This window comes from Narcine bancroftii, chromosome 1 (genome assembly GCF_036971445.1).
Source record: "Narcine bancroftii isolate sNarBan1 chromosome 1, sNarBan1.hap1, whole genome shotgun sequence".
NCBI classification, from domain to species: Eukaryota; Metazoa; Chordata; class Chondrichthyes; order Torpediniformes; family Narcinidae; genus Narcine; species Narcine bancroftii.
Genome location: NC_091469.1, coordinates 486,383,447 through 486,400,759, shown reverse-complemented (window position 1 = coordinate 486,400,759; position 17,313 = coordinate 486,383,447). Strand labels below are relative to the sequence as shown.

Here is a 17,313-nt window from a genome sequence, read left to right as displayed (position 1 = left end):
GTATCATCTTCACAGCTCTGTGTGGCCTTTGCTGTGCTCATGCAGAGTGTGATTTAGCGTGAAGCTGTGTGAGAGACGATTGCACTAATTTGTATCCCCAAACTACTAAAGTTTTTTTTTATTTCCCCCACCCCCCAAAAAAAAATATTCAGCATCTGAAAGTAAGTATGCTTGTGTGTGCCTTCGCATTTGGTTGAAACCCTCACCCCCGCCCCACCCCGCCTTTGTCTCGGTCTGCTTCTCTGCACTACAGCTCCTTTTCTCAGGGTAAAGCTGCCTCTCCCTCTTCCCGGCTGCATGCAGAGGCAAAGCGCTGCCATCTGCTCATCAATTAGGTGCTTGTCCTGCTGGGGCGAGGCACTGGAAGACCAACCACTTGCCCTTTGCAATGTCTTTACAAATCCATCCCCTCTTTGGATGTTCAAGCTGGAGTCTGTGCCAAACCAATGAGGTGCCACAGACTTGTCATGAAATCAGGGTGTGTCAACTGCTCTCCCCATCACCTTCAATGGTGCCTGGCCAAGCAGTGGACCAGAAATACAGCTGACGTCACACCCTATACGGTTCAGTGGAAACGTGAACCGTAACTGCAGGCCCTTTAGCTTGTGCTGCTGTGTTAATCTTTCTCCTGGGGCGAGAGTACAAGCACCAGAGGACATCTGTTTAGGAGGGAAGATTTTTATACAGAGTGATGGGGTGCCTGGAATTCATTGCCCGGTGTGATGCTCGAGGCTGGCTCAATAGGGACGTATAAAAGACTCTTGGACAGGCACATGGACACAAGAAAAATAGAGGGTTATGGGTGTAAGGTAGGGCAAGTTAAGTTTGTTGGGTAGGCTTCTATCAGTCGGTACAACATAGAGGGTTATAGTGGGCCGATGGGGCTGTATTGTCATGTTATATGTTCTGAATGTAAACCTCCACAACAATCTCATTTTTCTCTCCCTTACACCAATAACCCTTATTTATCTTGCATCCATGTGCCTGTTTAAGAGTCTTTTGAATGTCCTATATGACCCAGCCACCACCACCCTGGCAATGCATTCCAGGCACCTGCCACACTCTATGTAAAAAAAAAACTTATCTAAACTTTCCTCCATTCACCTTAAATAGTTGTAGTCTGGTATTTGCTATTGTCACCCTGGGTAAAAGGTGCTGGTTAGCTCAGCCCCTCATAATCTTGTACACCTCTATGAAGTCACTTTCTATCCTTCTTATCCACTACAAAATAGTCCTTGGACATTCCACATTTTTAAGGAGCTATGATCTGTGGATTGAGGGTCTTGTCTGGGAAGGTGGAGTCGCACCATGGATTGGTCTTTTAAATGGGCCAGACTCAAGAGGCCAAAAGTTATCGCCTATGTTGAAAAGTTTCCAAATTGGTTTCTTGAATTGCTACAGTATGTTTCCACAGAGCGGGAAACCTGCCATTAAGGCGCTAATCGGAAAGCATTGGCCTGTTATGATTCATGACCTGTGTTCCTGAGAAGGGAGTGTGCTGTGCACAAAGTGCTCTTGGTGGCTGACTTTTTAACTCAAGGGCAACATGAGCAATGGCTTCTCGGTGATGAGAAATGATCGGATGCAGACATGAAAGGTGTGGGGTTGATGTTGTGGCCTGGCCATGTGATTGCTTCCTGCTTACCTCCTTGGGTTTCTGTTGCTTCTTACCTCTGCTCCACCCCCCTCCCCCCGCAAAAAACCTGGTAAGAGCTGCGGTCTGGCCTCCAGTTCTCCCAAGTTGAGTACCCAGGAACGCCGTAGCTCCTCAGTCTCTTACCAGTGGGGAAGGAAGCCACAAACCTGCCTTCTGGAGGGGCTTTACCCAGCGCAATGAACTAACAGTAATCTCCTTTTAGCAGAGCGCCATGCAGGGTGCAGATGTCGAGCTGTGCTCCCGGGTCACGACCTTGGAAAAGGAGAACCAAAGCCTACACAAGGGTGAGGAGAGGGGCTCAAAACATTTCTCATGTTGATGCTTTGTCACTGGGAAGTGGGGGTGGGGGGGGTTGTGGTGACAGTGTCACTCCTGTATGCAGTTGGAACTATTGTAAACATAACCATATTCTTGCACTGGGGCAGGATATCGGGAAGCAATCTACTGGAGGAACTTGGCAGGTCAGGACAGTTAGCATTACGGTTGAAGACACAATGCAGAAGAAACACAGCGATCAAAAGTGTACTTTAGCAAAGATAAAGATACATAAGCAACATTTCGGGCTTAAACCCTTCATCAAGGTGTAGGCAAAATGGAGGCAGGCGCCCAAACAAAATGGTGGTTTGCACCTACCTCCATTTTTCCTGTACTTTGACGAGGGGCTCTCGCTTGAAACGCTGGTTATCTTTATCTTTACTACAGTCCTATGGCGGTATGCCACAACGAGCAATGGAGGTTGGCCGTGTTGAGCAAGAGGTATGAAAGAAACGAGCCGAGCTCAGCAGTCTCAGCACGAACTCCTTTACTCAAAACCAAAAACTCGTGATCCAAAAACTCGTGATCCAAACGCCCTCTTTAACCCTGGTTCAGGCGGATTGGAAATGACATAGGCTTCCAGTGTGAGGCTCGCCCCGCATCTAAAGTCCCACTAGATGGCGTTGGTCACTTTCCTGCCCGAGACTGCATAGGTGAGCCATGTGTTATGCTACATGACTCCCCTCCCAGAACTGGCGACAGCAGTGGCAGTGGTCGCTCGATCGCCCTTTTTACAAGGTCTGCCTCATTTGCGAGGAGTTAGTCAATAACTGACCGGTTTGAGGCAGTCCACCATGGCCCCCGTTATCCAAAACATAGGTCATCCCGTTGTGCTGAATTATTTTATAAGGCGGCCCTTCATTTGGCCATTGCAGGGGTGTCCTGTGCAGTTCTCGACATTAGTCCACCCCATTGCAGGCCGTCAGGTACATATGATAGTATTATAACAATATAACAGTTTACAGCACGGAAACAGGCCATATCAGCCCTTCGAGTCTGTGCCGGTTCACTTGAACGACTCCAATAGTTCCCCCCTCCCACTAAGGACCCTGACACAACTATCTCCTCAGGAAGATCATTCTGCCACCACTCTGAATGAAGAAGCGTCCTCTAACATTTTTCCCCCTTACCCTTAACTTATCCCCTCTTGTTCCAACCTCCCCTGCCCTCAGGGGAAAGAGTCTACTCAGTCTAGTCCATCTGTTCCCTTCATAATTTTAAATGCCTCTATCAATTCCCCTCTTAACTGTCTACGTTCCAATGAATAAAATCCCAGTCTCCTTAATCTTTATCCGTACTCTAGGTATTTTAAGCCAGGCAACATCCTTATAAATCTTCTCTGCACCCTCTCCACCTTATCTATATCCTTCCTATAATTTGGAGACCAGAACTGAACACAATACTCCAAACCTGGCCTCACCAATGCCTTAAACAGTCGCAGCATCACATCCCAGCTCCTAGACTCTATGCTATGATTTATGAAGACCAGCATGCCATATGCCTTCTTAACCACCCTGTCTACATGGGAATCCACCTTCAAGGAACTCAAGATCTCTGTTCCTCTGCATTCCTCAATGCCCTCCCCTTAACTGCATATGTCTTATTTTGGTTATTTTTTCCGAAATGCATCACCTCGCTCTTGTCTACATTAAATTCCATCTGCCATCTTTCAGCCCACTGTTCCAATCAAACTAAATCCTACTGCAATCCAAGAAAACCTTCCTCACTATCCACCACTCCCCCTATTTGCTTACCCAGTTAACCACCCCCTCATCCAAATCATTAATATAAACAACAGGGGACCCAGCACCGATCCCTGATGCACACTGCTCGTCACAGGTTTCTATCCTGGCAGACAGTTGTCCACCATGACTCTCTGCTGTCTATCTTCCTGCCACCTTTGAACCCATCTCATTATCTTTCTATTAATCCCTAGTGACTGAACCTTCCTTACTAACCTTACATGTGGAACCTTATCTAAACCCTTACTAAAATCCAAATAGATCATGTCAACCGCCCTACCTTCATCCACTTTTCTTGTCACCTCTTCAAAAAAACTCAACAAGATTGATCAAACATGACTTTCCCTTCACAAACCCATGCTGAGTGCCCCTGATCAATCCTTACCTATCCAAATATTTGTGAATACCCTCCATAACTTTCCCAATCACCGAAGTCAAACTTATTGGCCGATAATTAATTGGCCTGCACCTTGTGCCTTTTTTAAATAATGGAACTACATTTGCAACTTGCCAATCCCGCGACACCACATCCTTATCCAGTGATTGTTGAAAAGTCACAGTCAGAGCCCCTGCTATGTCCTGGGAAAAATCCCATCAGGACCAGGAGACATCCAACTTTATGGACCCTGGAAGCTACAAAACCCTCTCTTTTCTAATTCCTATCCTTTCCATAACTAAGCCATTTGCCTCACTTATCTCACATAGTCCAACGTCCCTTTCCCTCGTGAATACAGATGAGAAAAAAAATCATTCAATATTTTCCCCTTCTCATATAGTTCCACACATGGTCAACTGGTCACATCATCCAGTGGACCTACTCTATCCTTGACCCTCCTTTTACTATTCACGTATCTGTAAAAACCTTTAGGATTCACTTTCATCTTACTAGCTATGGACACCTTATACCTTCTTTTTGCCTCTTTAATTTCCCTCTTAAGGTTCTTTCTGCAATCTAAGTAATGATCATACATCATATCAATCTTTTGTTTCTTATATTTAGCTTAGGCCTCCCTCTTCCTAATTTTTCTAGAAAACCACGGCTCCCTTGAACTTTTGGTCTTGCCTTTCAGCCAGACTGGAACATAAAGATCCTGTACTCTCAAAATCTCACCTTTAAATACCCTCCAATTTTCCTCTACATCCTTTCCGGCAAAAAGATCAGCCCACACAACTCTCTGCAAATCCTTTCTCATTTCTTCAAATCTGGCCTTTCCCCACTCGAATACCTTCAACTTCAGACCCGACCTATCCCTTTCCATAATTAAGCTAAAGCTAATGGACCCATGATCAGTGGATCTGAAGTTCTCCTGAACACTCACCTCTGTTACCTGCCCTATTTCATTCTCTAACAACAGGTCTGCTCCCCCTCTAGTGGGCACCTCCACAAACTGCTGCAAAAAGCAGTCCTGAACACAATGTATAAACTCTAAGCCATCCTGCCCTCTTACTGGCTGTGTTTCCCAATCTATGTTAGGAAAATTGAAATCCCCAACCAACACCACCCTATTTCTACTGCACATTTCAGCTATTTCCTTACACATTTGCTCTTCTAGTTCCCTCTCCCATTTGGAGGCCTATAATATACCCCTATAATAGTAACCTCACCCTTCTTATTTTTTAGTTCTACCCACTCTGCCTCCCTCGATGAGCCCTCCAATCTATCTTGCCTCTCCACTGCTGTAATATCTTCCCTGACAAGTAATGCCACACCTCCCCCTCTTTACTCCTCCAATTCTGTCACATCTAAAGCAGTGAAAACCTGAAACATTTAACTGCCAGTCACAACCTTCCTTCAACCACGTCTCGCTAATGACCACAACATTATTCCATGGCGTGATGTGGGTATCGGGGCTAAATTCCCTAGCCTCTCCCTGAGTTTTGTGAGGATCTCCGTTGGTGTGTCCTCTTGCTTGTGAGATGCTTTCCCCAGAGGTGCTTGATTGTAGTGGAGAATTCAGATCCGTATGATAGGTGAAGTTGCTGGCGTGCAGACCATGGGTCAGACACTTTAGCAAGCACGAAAGTTAGTGGTTTGTGATCCGTGAAGATCGATAACTCCCGACCTTCGAGAAAATACCGAAAATGTCAGATTGCCAGGTACAGCGCCAGCAACTCCCTGTCAGACACACTCTATTTCAGGGGTGTCAAACTCAAATTCACGGAGGGCCAAAATTAAAAACTTGGACTAAGTCGAGGGCCGAACTAAATATTTATTGAAAATTTTCAACAACATCTGCATGTTTTCTCTTCTTTCAACATATGTAATGTTAAACTTTTTCTTATTAAAATAAATGTTTAATAATAGTTTTGGATAAACTCTTTCCAGAAGCATTAACAAATGAGAAATAAAATATTCAATAAATAATATTTCTCTATAGAGGATTTGTCAAATGTTGCTAGTGTGCTGTCGAATAGTAAAATCTGAGGGCTATTGAGAATGTGGGAGAATAACATGATTCCTGAAACAATCAAATGGGTGACTGATTGTGGGCATGAACTCTAGCAGGGTTATTTGCCATGCCCTTTTTCCATTGGTACAGATATCCTTTGATTTACACACTTTTCAAGTTTTATTCCTAATGAGCTTGTATCCAGGTGCAGGACCATTTTTAACCAGGAATATATTTATCACTGTGACATGAAACTATTGGAAGATCGTTTTATCCTGAGATTAAAGTTCATAATACTTACTCAGGCCTGTGTGCGGGAGGGCGGGGTTTGCGGGCGATCGGGTTGGACAACGACAGTGCGGGGGCATCGGCTCTCGTTGCAGGGCGGCATCTTGGCGGATCAGCGGCCCCGTCACCGTGAGTCGCGGGTCGGCCTGCAGCAGGGAGGGGGAGTGGGCAACGGTCCTGGCGAGGTCAGGCCCCCCCTGAGTTTCTGCCGGACCCCCCTTGACCTGCTGAGTTTCTCCCGGACCCCCCTTGACCTGCTGAGTTTCTCCCGGACCCCCCTTGACCTGCTGAGTTTCTCCCGGACCCCCCTTGACCTGCTGAGTTTCTCCTGGACCCCCCCTTGACCTGCTGAGTTTCTCCCGGACCCCCCTTGACCTGCTGAGTTTCTCCCGGACCTCCCTTGACCTGCTGAGTTTCTCCCGGACCTCCCTTGACCTGCTGAGTTTCTCCCGGATCCCCCTTTGACCTGCTGAGTTTCTCCCGGACCCCCTTTTCTTTCCGTGCCTGTGTCCCAGGACCTTTCCAGGGCAGTCTCCGTGCTCAGGACCGTGCTGGGATCCCGGTCAGCGGTGGAGGAGCAGGTGAGCGCAGCTAATCCCGATCCAGCCCACGCCACTCCCGAGACTGGTGGGGGGTTTCCACCCTACCTGCCCGACCAGCCTCGCTCTCCACGTGTACTCCGGGCACCCGCCGCTGCTCCGGTGGGAAGACGCAGGGCGGCCGGCGCCCCCATCGCCCGGTGGGGAGCCCCAATCTTCCCTCCGGCGCCCCGACTCCATCTGCAGCTCCAAGAAACGCTGTGCCACTGGGGTTCCAGGCGCTGGGAAGCGGCCTTGGCTTCCCCTGACACCGGCCATGCCGCGCTGCGGTGGGGGGGTGGGCGGGGGGACACGACAGCGTGTTTATAAAACCACCCACCACTACTTTTCAAGGACCAGGATTTTTCTCTCTCTCTCACCCTGGGACACAGCGGTTACTGTGCATGCGCTATACTGGCGCGGCAGCCAGCGGGCCACCTCTAATACATTTTTGATATGATCTTGCAGGCCAAATACGGGCCAGAGTTTGACATGTGTGATCTATTTGATCTCCGGGGGTCGCAGGTACCAGCTGAAAAAGGCTCGTGGCTTCCATTGGCCGTCAACCAACTGCTCCAGAATGCCGCCTACTGACGCTTCAGAACCATCCACTATGAGGGCCATAGGAACAGCTACTTGTGGGTGGACCAGGAGCATAGCTTTGACTAGGGTGTTTTTGATTTCATTAAATACCATTGTCTCCTCATCTGACCACTCGACCTCTTTGGATTTAGTGGATATCAGGGAGAAAAAAGGTCGCATGATCCGGGCTCCAGGTGGAATAAACCAGTGGTAGAACTTAACCATACCGAGCCTTTAACTGCGTCAGGCCTAGCGAATTGTCGGATGGCTTGCACCTTAGCCGGTATTGGTATGGAACCGTGGCGGTTGATACAATGTCCTAGAAAATCGATAGTTAACAACCCGAACTGACCATTTGCCAGGTTGATTGTGAGTCCAAAACCTGTCCCAGACATACAGGAGGCTATCCTGATGGCCAGCCACCGTAGCCAATGGCAAAGGTTTGCCTGTTCATTTCCCGGAAACAAGTGCGGTGGTCGGCATCTGCAGGCCCCGGATCCCTACCTTCAGTGGTAGAAACACCAGCTGGAATTGTTGTCGTCACTGGTTGTTGGCGCTGCCGGTCTTGTCGCTGGGGTGCACTGCAATTGTGTCCTTGGACATGAACCAGTACTAATTTCAGCACTGGTGTTTGCAGTGTGGCTTTACGCGTCAGAGGACATCTGGATATGCGGCTCCCCTTCATGGATCCGTGAAGTCCTTGTCCGATAGGAGGAGGTGGATATGTTCTGGCATCTGCGCTAGAAAGATTTCAAAAAGCAGACATCGTCTATGGCCACCTGCCAGCTCCAGCATATCACCCAAGAACGCTGACAAGTGTCCGGTGACCCAGACCGTCCATACGGAGTAATCATGCGGCCCGTTAGCGTCGTGATAGATCAAATATCTCCAACAACAGGGCCTTGAGTGCTTCATACCAGTTGTTTTCTGGATGCTGCGTAAGAAATCGACGATTCGACCTGCTGTTTCTTGGTCCAGCGCAGCCACCACGTAATAATACTTGGTTTCGTCTGCAAGGATGTTCCTGGCCCGAAATTGAGCCTTTACCTGCTGAAACCATCCCAGTGGCTGAGAATACTGGCAACTTCAGGAAAACTGCACTAAGATTGTTCATTTTCTTTTTGGGTTCAAAAACGTTTGAACCGCCGGGGATGGCGACATGCCACAGAGAGCAATGGAGGTGGGCTGTGTTGAGTGAGAAGTGTGAAAGAAACGAAGCTGAGTCCAGCAATGACTCAGTGTGAACTCCTTTACTCAAAAACCCATGATTCAAACACCCGCGCCCCTTCCCTTTAACCCTCCCCCGGTCCGGTGGGGCGGAAGTGACGTGGGCTTCTGGTGCAAAGCTCGCCCCGCATCTAAAGTCCCGCTAGATGCTGTCGGTCACTCTCCTGTCTGTGACTGCTGGGGCTGGCTCGCTCGCTGAGTAGGTGAGCCGCACTGTGTAGGTGCTGGGGCCGGCTCGCTTGCTGAGTAGGTGAACCGCACTGTGTAGGTGCTGGGGCCAGCTCGCTCACTGAGTAGGTGAGCCGCACTTTGTAGGTGCTGGGGCCGGCTCGCTCGCTCGCTGAGTAGGTGAGCCGCACTGTGTAGGTGCTGGGGCCGGCTCGCTCGCTGCTGAGTAGGTGAGCCGCACTATGTAGGTGCTGGGGCCGGCTCGCTCGCTGCTGAGTAGGTGAGCTGCACTGTGTAGGTAGAATGCGACGGGACACTGTTTGATCGGCTGAGTTTCTCCAGCATTGTGTTTTAACTTCAATCACGGTGTCTGCCGGCTCTGATGTTTTACTACTAGTGTAGTGGTTGCAGCACTTTTATAGCTTATAGCACCAGTGATCCATGTTCAAATCTGCCACTGTCTATAAGGAGTTTGTACATTCTCCCCGTGACCTGTGTAGGGTTTTCTCTGGGTTCTTCCACGTTCAAAATATGTGATGGTAATAGGTTCATTGGTTGGCAAAATTGGCTTCTACTGTGTTGTAAAAATGTTTAAAATAAAATGTAAAGACATGGAGGGTTCCGGTCCAAAATGTCTTCCTCCATGGATGCTGCTCGACAAACTGAGTTCCTCCTGTAGATTGTGTTTGGCTTCACATGCCAGCATCTGCATTCTCTTCTACCTTTTTCGATATCCTCTGAAATTAGCCAGCAAGCCCACCAGCAAGAGGACATTTAGGGGTTGGCACCTGACCGTCCTTGTTCAGATCCTGAACAGTGAGGTTTAGATGATGCCAAGGCTGAGCAGTGCTGTTTTGTGTGGTTAGATGTTGTACTCTGAGATTGCTCTCTTTCCTCCTGGCTAGAGGTGGAACAACTACGATTAATGCTCTCGAAGTTGGAGCTTCGGATTTCATCTGTGGAGAAATCGGCTTGCCCCACACCCGTCGTCTGTCCACAAGCCCAGCCCAACAAGGTAAGCTGCCCACGATTTCCTCCAACCATCCCACACCCCCGAAGGAAACACATGTCATAGAGTGGGACAGGCGCAGGAAAAAGGGGGGAGTAAGTGGAGCAAGGGTCACGGAAAGGGGCTGAAGATGCTCCTGAGATACCAACTCCCTGTACAGGTAGAGGACTCCTGGTGTTCCAACTCCCTGTGCAGTTGGAGAACTCCTGGTGCACCAATTCCCTGTGCAAGTAGAAAACTCCTGGTGTACCAACTCCCTGTGGAGGTAGAGGACACCTGGTGTTCCAATTCCCTGTGCAAGTAGAAAACTCCTGGTACACCAATTCCCTGTGCAAGTAGAAAACTCCTGGTGTACCAACTCCCTGTATAGGTAGAGGACTCCTGGTGTTTCAACTCCCTGTGCAGGTGGACAGGTTACACCTATCCTGGGCTCCAGGTGTGGTCACTACCTGTGTAGGTGGATGGGTCAGACCTGTCCTGGGCTCCTGGTGTGGTTGCTACCTGCATAGGGTGACAAATCAGCATCCTGAGCAGTTTTCACTCATTTATCTTGTGCCCACTGTTCTCTCCTTTCCTAGCCTGACGCCAATAAGCCCAAGGAGGTGGATGGTGACGTTGACGACATTGACCTCTTTGGGAGCAGTGATGAGGAGAGTGCAGAAGCTGAAAGAATCCGGGAGGAGCGACTGCGTCAGTACGCAGACAAGAAGTCTAAGAAACCCGCTGTCATCGCCAAGTCCTCCATCCTGCTGGATGTAAAGCCTGTAAGATGCCTGCCTTCCACCCAACCCTGCCCCTCACCCTTCCTCTGGTCCAGGTCCCATCCCCACTCGTCCTCCGCCTGGCTGGGGAATACATCTCAGCCTGGTGATGGGTCAGGGAGACTTCCCGATCCCTTCCCCAATCTTCCCCCTCTGCTCTAACTATCAAGTGTGGGCCTGTCCTAGGCATCGATGCTAGGAGATGCTGAGATGTTTAGACTGGGGAACGGGTCTGAGTGTTGTTTTGCCAAGACACCCACCTGATCCTGTTGAACAGGGAGGAACTCCTGGGACTGCTGTCTGGTGAACTGGAAGGACAGTTGGCTCGCCCTTGATTGTGTGTCTGGATTTGGTCCACACGTGTGTAGAAGAATGAGGGGAGATTTGAAAGAGGAATTTAAAATTATGAGGGGTGTAGACAGTATAAATGTAGGTAGGTGAGATGCAAGCTAGAGGACATGGGTTAAGGGTGAAAGGGGAAAGGTTTTGGGGGAACTTCTTCACACAGAGGGTGGTGGGAATGTGGAATGAGCTGCCAGCTGAAGTGGTGAATGCGGGCTCAATTTGAACATTTAAGAGGAATTTGGATAGGTACATGGATGGGAGGGGTATGGACTGGGTGCAGGTCAGTGGGATTGGGCAGATTAATAGTTTGGCACGGACTAAAAGGGCCTGTTTTCTGCGCTGTAATGTTCTATAGTTCTGCGTGGCTTTAACCTCCCAACTGCAACCCCTTTGAAGAGTCACAGCAGCTGGAATGGATGGAATCTGCTCATTGTGGGCGACCTCTCTGGGTCCGATTCATCCTGTTAAAGTCAAGTCTTTCTGTCTTTTGAACGCTGACCTTGTGACCACTTCTACAGCTTACTCTGGCAGCTCAATCCATGTATGGACCACCCTCCAGGTTCTTCTTAAATCTCTCCCCTGTCACCATAAACCCATGACTGGGGTCAAATGGCTGTGAGCATTCACTACCCATGCCTCTTGCAATTTTGTAAACCCCTAAGGTCATTTCTCTGCTCCTTCGCTCTCATCAATAAAAAGCCCAACCAAACCAATGTCTCCCTCGAACTGTTGAAACACAAACGTCTGCTGTGACTGTAGTAAAGACGCACCAAAATGCTGGAGAAACCCCGCCGGGGTTCAGGCTGAGTCCCTCCAGCAGAATCTGAATCTGTTCGGAAGGGATCCAGCCCGAAACGTCGGCAATATCTCTTTATCTCCTATGGACATAGCAAGACCAACTGAATTCCTCCAGCGTTTGGCTGTGTTTTTTACTCCCGAGAACTGTTGGCCTGGTTCTGAGTCTGAGCTGCAGACTGCATAGACCATGGGACCACCAGTGTTCAGGTTTATTGTCACTTTGCACTTAGTACAGTGCAACGGTTCCTCTGAGCAGTCAAAGGGGTCAACTTTAACTTTCACACAACCGTATGAAGTAGAAGAACAAGACCACATCACAGAGTACATTGCTACAGTGAAAAGATCAATTTGTGCCTAGCACTTGTGGGGTTCATTCAGGAGCCTGATGGCTGCGGGGAAGGCCCTGTCTTTAGGCCTGTTGGTGGGCAACTTCACAGTCTTCAGCCTTCTCCCTGACGGGAGCAGGTGTGTCCCGATTGTGACAGGTCCTTTGACTGCCTTTCCAAGGCAGCAGGCAGTGGTGATGGAGTGAAGGGAAATTTGCTTGGGGCTCTGAGATGCAGCTTCCAGTCTTGAGCAGAGCAGCTCCTGTCCCACTCCATAATGTATCCAGCAAGCATGAATGGATCTCAGAATAAGGGGTAAGCCATTTCGGACTGAGATGAGAAACTGATGGAACTCCCTGCTGCAGAAAGTTGTAGATACCAGTCCGTTTGTCGAAAGAGAGTTGGATATGGCTGAAGGGAATCAAGGGGTCTGGAGAGAAAGCAGGAATAGGTACTGAGGTTGCATGGTTAACCTTGATGATATTGAATGGCGAAGGAATGAGGGGCTGAATGGCCTATTTTCTGTTTCTATGGTGCACCTGTAGAGGTGGTTTGGGGCGAGCTGAACTTCTTTGGTCTTTCTGGAACATTATACCACATTACAGTCCTTTCAGCCCTCAATATTGTGCTGGCCTGTATATTCCAGCCCAAAAATAAAGGGGGTTGTTGCGTTGTGTCAGCAGACTTGGTCCAGGGACGGGGGTTGGTTTGCCTGTAACATTTGCCTGTTCCCTGCAGTGGGATGATGAGACGGACATGAAGAAGCTGGAGGAGTGCGTGCGCACGGTGAAGATGGACGGCTTGGTGTGGGGCGCCTCCAAGCTCGTGTCGGTTGGTTATGGCATCAAGAAGCTCCAGATTCAGTGCGTGGTGGAAGACGACAAGGTCGGCACTGACCACCTGGAGGAGGAGATCACCAAATTTGAAGACTACGTGAGTGTCGAGATTCTCCTCTTGCTAACTCCTAGAACATTGAGCACTTTGGCTCTGTCCGCTGTAATAACATGGATCTCCCAGTGGCTACCCATTTCAATTCGCTGTCCCATTCCCATGCCAAATTGTCCATGATCTCATGTACTTCCAGACTGAGACCATCCACAAATTGGAGGAACAACACCTCACTCTACAGTCTGGACACCTTCCAACCAAAGGCATTAACATCAACATCTTCATTTTCTCTTCAGAACCCACACTGTCCCACCTATTATTCCCTGTCTCCTTTCCTCTAGTTCTCGCTTTCTTTTTCTTTCCTTTCTCCTCTGTCTCCTTTCACGGAGCCAAAATCAGTTCTCACTTTTCCTCTTATCATATCCAATTAACACCTTTTATCTTGGTCTGGGACCCACCCCCCCATTCTTCCCCCCCATTCTTCCCCCTTTGTCTTTCCAGTCTTTATTCAGGCATCTGCCTACCTTTTGCTTATACCTTGAAGAAGGGCTCAGGCTGGAAACATCGGTAATATATCTTTACTTGCTTATGGATGCTGTGCGACCGGCTAAGTTCCTCCAGCGTTTCTGTGAACTTTTATAAAATCACAGCGTCTGCAGACTGTCGTATTTCCCTCCTCATCTCTTGTGTGCCCGTTTCCTGTCTCCCGATCTCTGAAAAATATTTCTACCACCACTTTAAATACTTCCAAAGATCCTCTGAGGTAAAAATTCCAACAACTCACCACCCTTTTTGAGAAGTTTTCACGCACTTGTTTTAAATGTCTGGCCCCTTACCTTGAGACTTTGTCTCTTTAAATTTGGAGAGAAGCAGCATAGGTAACAGGCCCTTCTGGGCCACGAGCCCGCGCCGCCCAAATGCACCCATGTGCCTCATCAAGCTACTAGCCCTGCCCATCTGGAATGTGGGAGAATGTACAAACTCCTTGCAGGCAGTGCCAGATTCGAACCCAGGTCACTGGTGTCGACACCCCGCCTTGTCTCAATAAATCTGAAAACTGAGACTCTTGTGGGAACATTCTCAGCATCCACTCTGTCAAACCCCCCTTAATATCTTGTTTGCTTTAATAAGATCACTCCTCATTTTTAACCCCAAAAGAGACAGACCCTCTCATCTCAGGAATTAGCTGGGAATCTCTTTTTTACTGTATCCAATGCTGTCCTTTATTGGTGGTGGGGGGTTGGGGCACAAAACTGTGCCAAGTTGCTACCTTGTAAAATTGTAACCCACCCACATGATTTCTAAACTCCCGATCCTTTGCAATTAGCGTCACTACTCACCGCACCTGCCTGCCAAACTTTATGTTAGAACACTACAGCAAAAAAAAACATGCCCTTCGGGCCATCTAGACTATGCTAAACTATTCTGCCTTGTCCCACTGACCTGCACCTGGGCCATGCCCCTCTCATACATGTACCTGTCCAAATTATTCAAGAAGAATTTGTCGTAATTGAGCCCACTTCAGCTGGCAACTCGTTCCACACCCCCACCACCTTCTGTGTGAAGAAGTTTCCCCCTAAACCTTTTCCTTTTCACTTTGAACCCATGTCCTCGAACTTTTATTTCACCTACCCTCAGTGGAAAAAGCCTGCTTGCATTTACTCTATCTATATCCATCATGCTTTGTACTTACTCCATTAAATCTCCCCTCATTCTTCTATGCTCAGGGAATAAAGTCCTAACCTGCTTAACTTTTCCATGTAACTCAGTTCCTCAAGTCCCAGCAACATCCTATTAAATCTCCACTGCACACTTTCAATCTTATTGATATCTTTCCTGCAGTCAGGTGACCAAAACGATGATGAGTTTATTGTCATACACATTATACATATTTAAATTTAGACATACAGCACGATAACAGGCCATTTCGGCCCATGAGTCTGCGCCGCCCAATTTACACCCCATTGACCCACAACCTCCGCTATGTTTTGAACTGAGAGAGGAAACCAGAGCCCCCGGGGAAACCCATGCAGGCATGGAGAGAACGTACAAACAGACAGCGTGAGCCTCGAATCCTGGTCCTGTTCGCTGGCACTGTAGAGGCGTTGCGCTCACCACTGCGCCATCCGTGCTGCCCTAAGCACTGAAATTGTTACTTTCTGGAGCTGAATGGGGGTTTTTAAAAAAAGTATTCTTAATTTAATTAAAAAGAGACTAAGCTATATATAAAAAAACAGATAGACAAAATAAATATTATCTAAGTTTCTCCGGCATTGTGTTTTCACTTCAACCTCAGTGGGTGCAGACTATCGTGTTTTACATAGATCATTGGGGAGTATGGTTAGCACAACATTGTTACAGCACCAGCGACCGGGACCGGGATCTGTAAGGAGTTTGTACGTTCTTCCCGTGTCTATGTGGGTTTCCTCGGGGGGCTCTGGTTTCCTCCCACCCTTCAAAACCTACCGGGGGTTGTAGGTCAATTGGGTGTAATTGTGCAGCCCAGGCTCGTGGGCCAAAATGGCCTGATAACATATCTAAAAACTTTGAATGAATATTCCCAATTACCATTATGCAAACAGAAAGCGACTTTGTAATGGTGTTGGAGCAGTCCCTGATCAGTCTCACGTGCCCTCCAAAGTCAAATTCAAGAGATGTTTTGTAAATGAAGGAAGCACAGTGGGGTCGGGTGCAGAAGTGGTGTTGACATCAAGGATCAGCGAAAGGTGGGGGGAGATATAAGCCTGATGTTTGCTCCTATTTCTCCCGTTCAAGCTGGCAGAGCCTAGCCCACTACTCATCGAGGCCCACTGTTTCCTGAAATTACCATCTCGTCTGAGTGTCTCCATGTCACTCCGCCTTGGAATGGTGCTGGTCAAAATCCAAAGATCGTGACAAACTGTTCAAAAGCTGGTTATTGCCCTTAGACCCAGGTACCACGTAGACCCAAGTAATGAGTAGCTTTCCTCTGGGACTCAATGGGTTATGTGCAGTATCTGGTTGATCACCATGAGTGGCATGTTTATTGCCTTTAAACGAACTTGAATTAAATTCCACGGAAAGTAAAACATGAAAGTCTGCAGACACTGTGATTGAAGTAAAGACACAATGTTGGAGAAACTCAGCAGCGTATAAAGTTAGTCAAATGTAGACGTACAGCATGGTAACAGGCCCTTTCAGCCCATGACCCCTGTGCCACCCAATTGACCTACAGTGAATTTTGAAAGGTGGGAGGAAACCAGAGCCCCCCGAGGCAACCAACCCATGCAGTCACAGGGAGAACGTGCAAACTCCTTACAGACGGCACCTGATTTGAATCCCGGTCCCTATAGCTGACGCTGTAACAGCCTTGCTCTAACTGCTACGCCAACTGTGCCGTGTATAGCAGAGATGAAGATACATAACCAACATTTCAGCCTTGAGCAAAATGTCGGCAGGTGCCTGAACAAAATGGTGGGTGGGGAAGGGGTAGGGGGAGAAGCATAGTCCAAGGGCAGGAGGTAATAGGTGGATAAGAGAGGGAGGGCACAGCAGCAAACAGGGGAGGAGGGATGGCTCTGTGGGTGGAGAGGGAAGTGGGTGGAGAGCTGGAGGAAAGAAGACAAAGGGAATGGGGAGGGAGAATGAGGAGTGGTCTGGCAGAAACCGGAGAAGTCGATGTTGATGCCATCCAGTTGGAGTTAATCTCCAGATCATAGATTCAAACGTCTGGATTATTAATTCAGTCGGAGAGCCACTGTGAGATATGCCAATTCAGCTGCCCTTTGTGAGGTTCCCTCCACCTTCCTACCCTCTCTTGCGTTCGGTTGACTGACAACCAGGCTTTTTAACATTAACCTGTGTGTTCTCCTGTCGTTTCCAGGTGCAGAGTGTTGACGTTGCTGCCTTCAATAAAGTCTAAAGTCTGCTGCTTTGAGGAATAAAGGGATTCTGTGCAGAAATCAACCCTCTGTCTTCATCGGAGCATTTTGTTTTTATTTATTCTTGAGGAGCAGTGGTCAGTGGGTGCACTTTTTTTGGAATATTTTCCTTTTGGTTTTTATGGATTCATAAATTCACAAACAAAATACAATCTCTTCCAACACCCGTTTAACATCCAGAATCCGTACAATCTCTTTCAACACCCGTCTAACATCCAGAGTCCGTACAATCTCTTCCAACACCCGTCTAACATCCAGAGTCCGTACAATCTCTTCCAACACCCGTCTAACATCCAGAGTCCGTACAATCTCTTCCAAC

The 17,313-nt window shown here is 48.3% G+C and overlaps 1 protein-coding gene across 7 annotated transcripts in view; it reads left to right on the top strand.

Annotated features, from left to right (window-relative positions):
- The window catches only part of eef1db (eukaryotic translation elongation factor 1 delta b (guanine nucleotide exchange protein)), a 44,978-nt gene extending 27,959 nt beyond the window's left edge, over nucleotides 1-17,019 (top strand). For 5 of the 7 annotated variants that reach the window (XM_069914971.1, XM_069914972.1, XM_069914966.1 and 2 more), the window contains 5 exons: nucleotides 1,863-1,941; nucleotides 9,853-9,962; nucleotides 10,535-10,720; nucleotides 12,925-13,119; nucleotides 16,937-17,019. In XM_069914971.1, coding sequence (XP_069771072.1) covers nucleotides 1,863-1,941; nucleotides 9,853-9,962; nucleotides 10,535-10,720; nucleotides 12,925-13,119; nucleotides 16,937-16,975 — 609 coding nt within the window. In that variant the 3' untranslated portion in view covers nucleotides 16,976-17,019. Of the gene's footprint in view, nucleotides 1-1,859; nucleotides 1,942-9,852; nucleotides 9,963-10,534; nucleotides 10,721-12,924; nucleotides 13,120-16,936 lie in introns of all 7 variants that reach the window. The other 2 variants (XM_069914969.1, XM_069914967.1) reach the window with 1 other exon arrangement.
- Nucleotides 17,020-17,313: the final 294 nt, after the last annotated feature.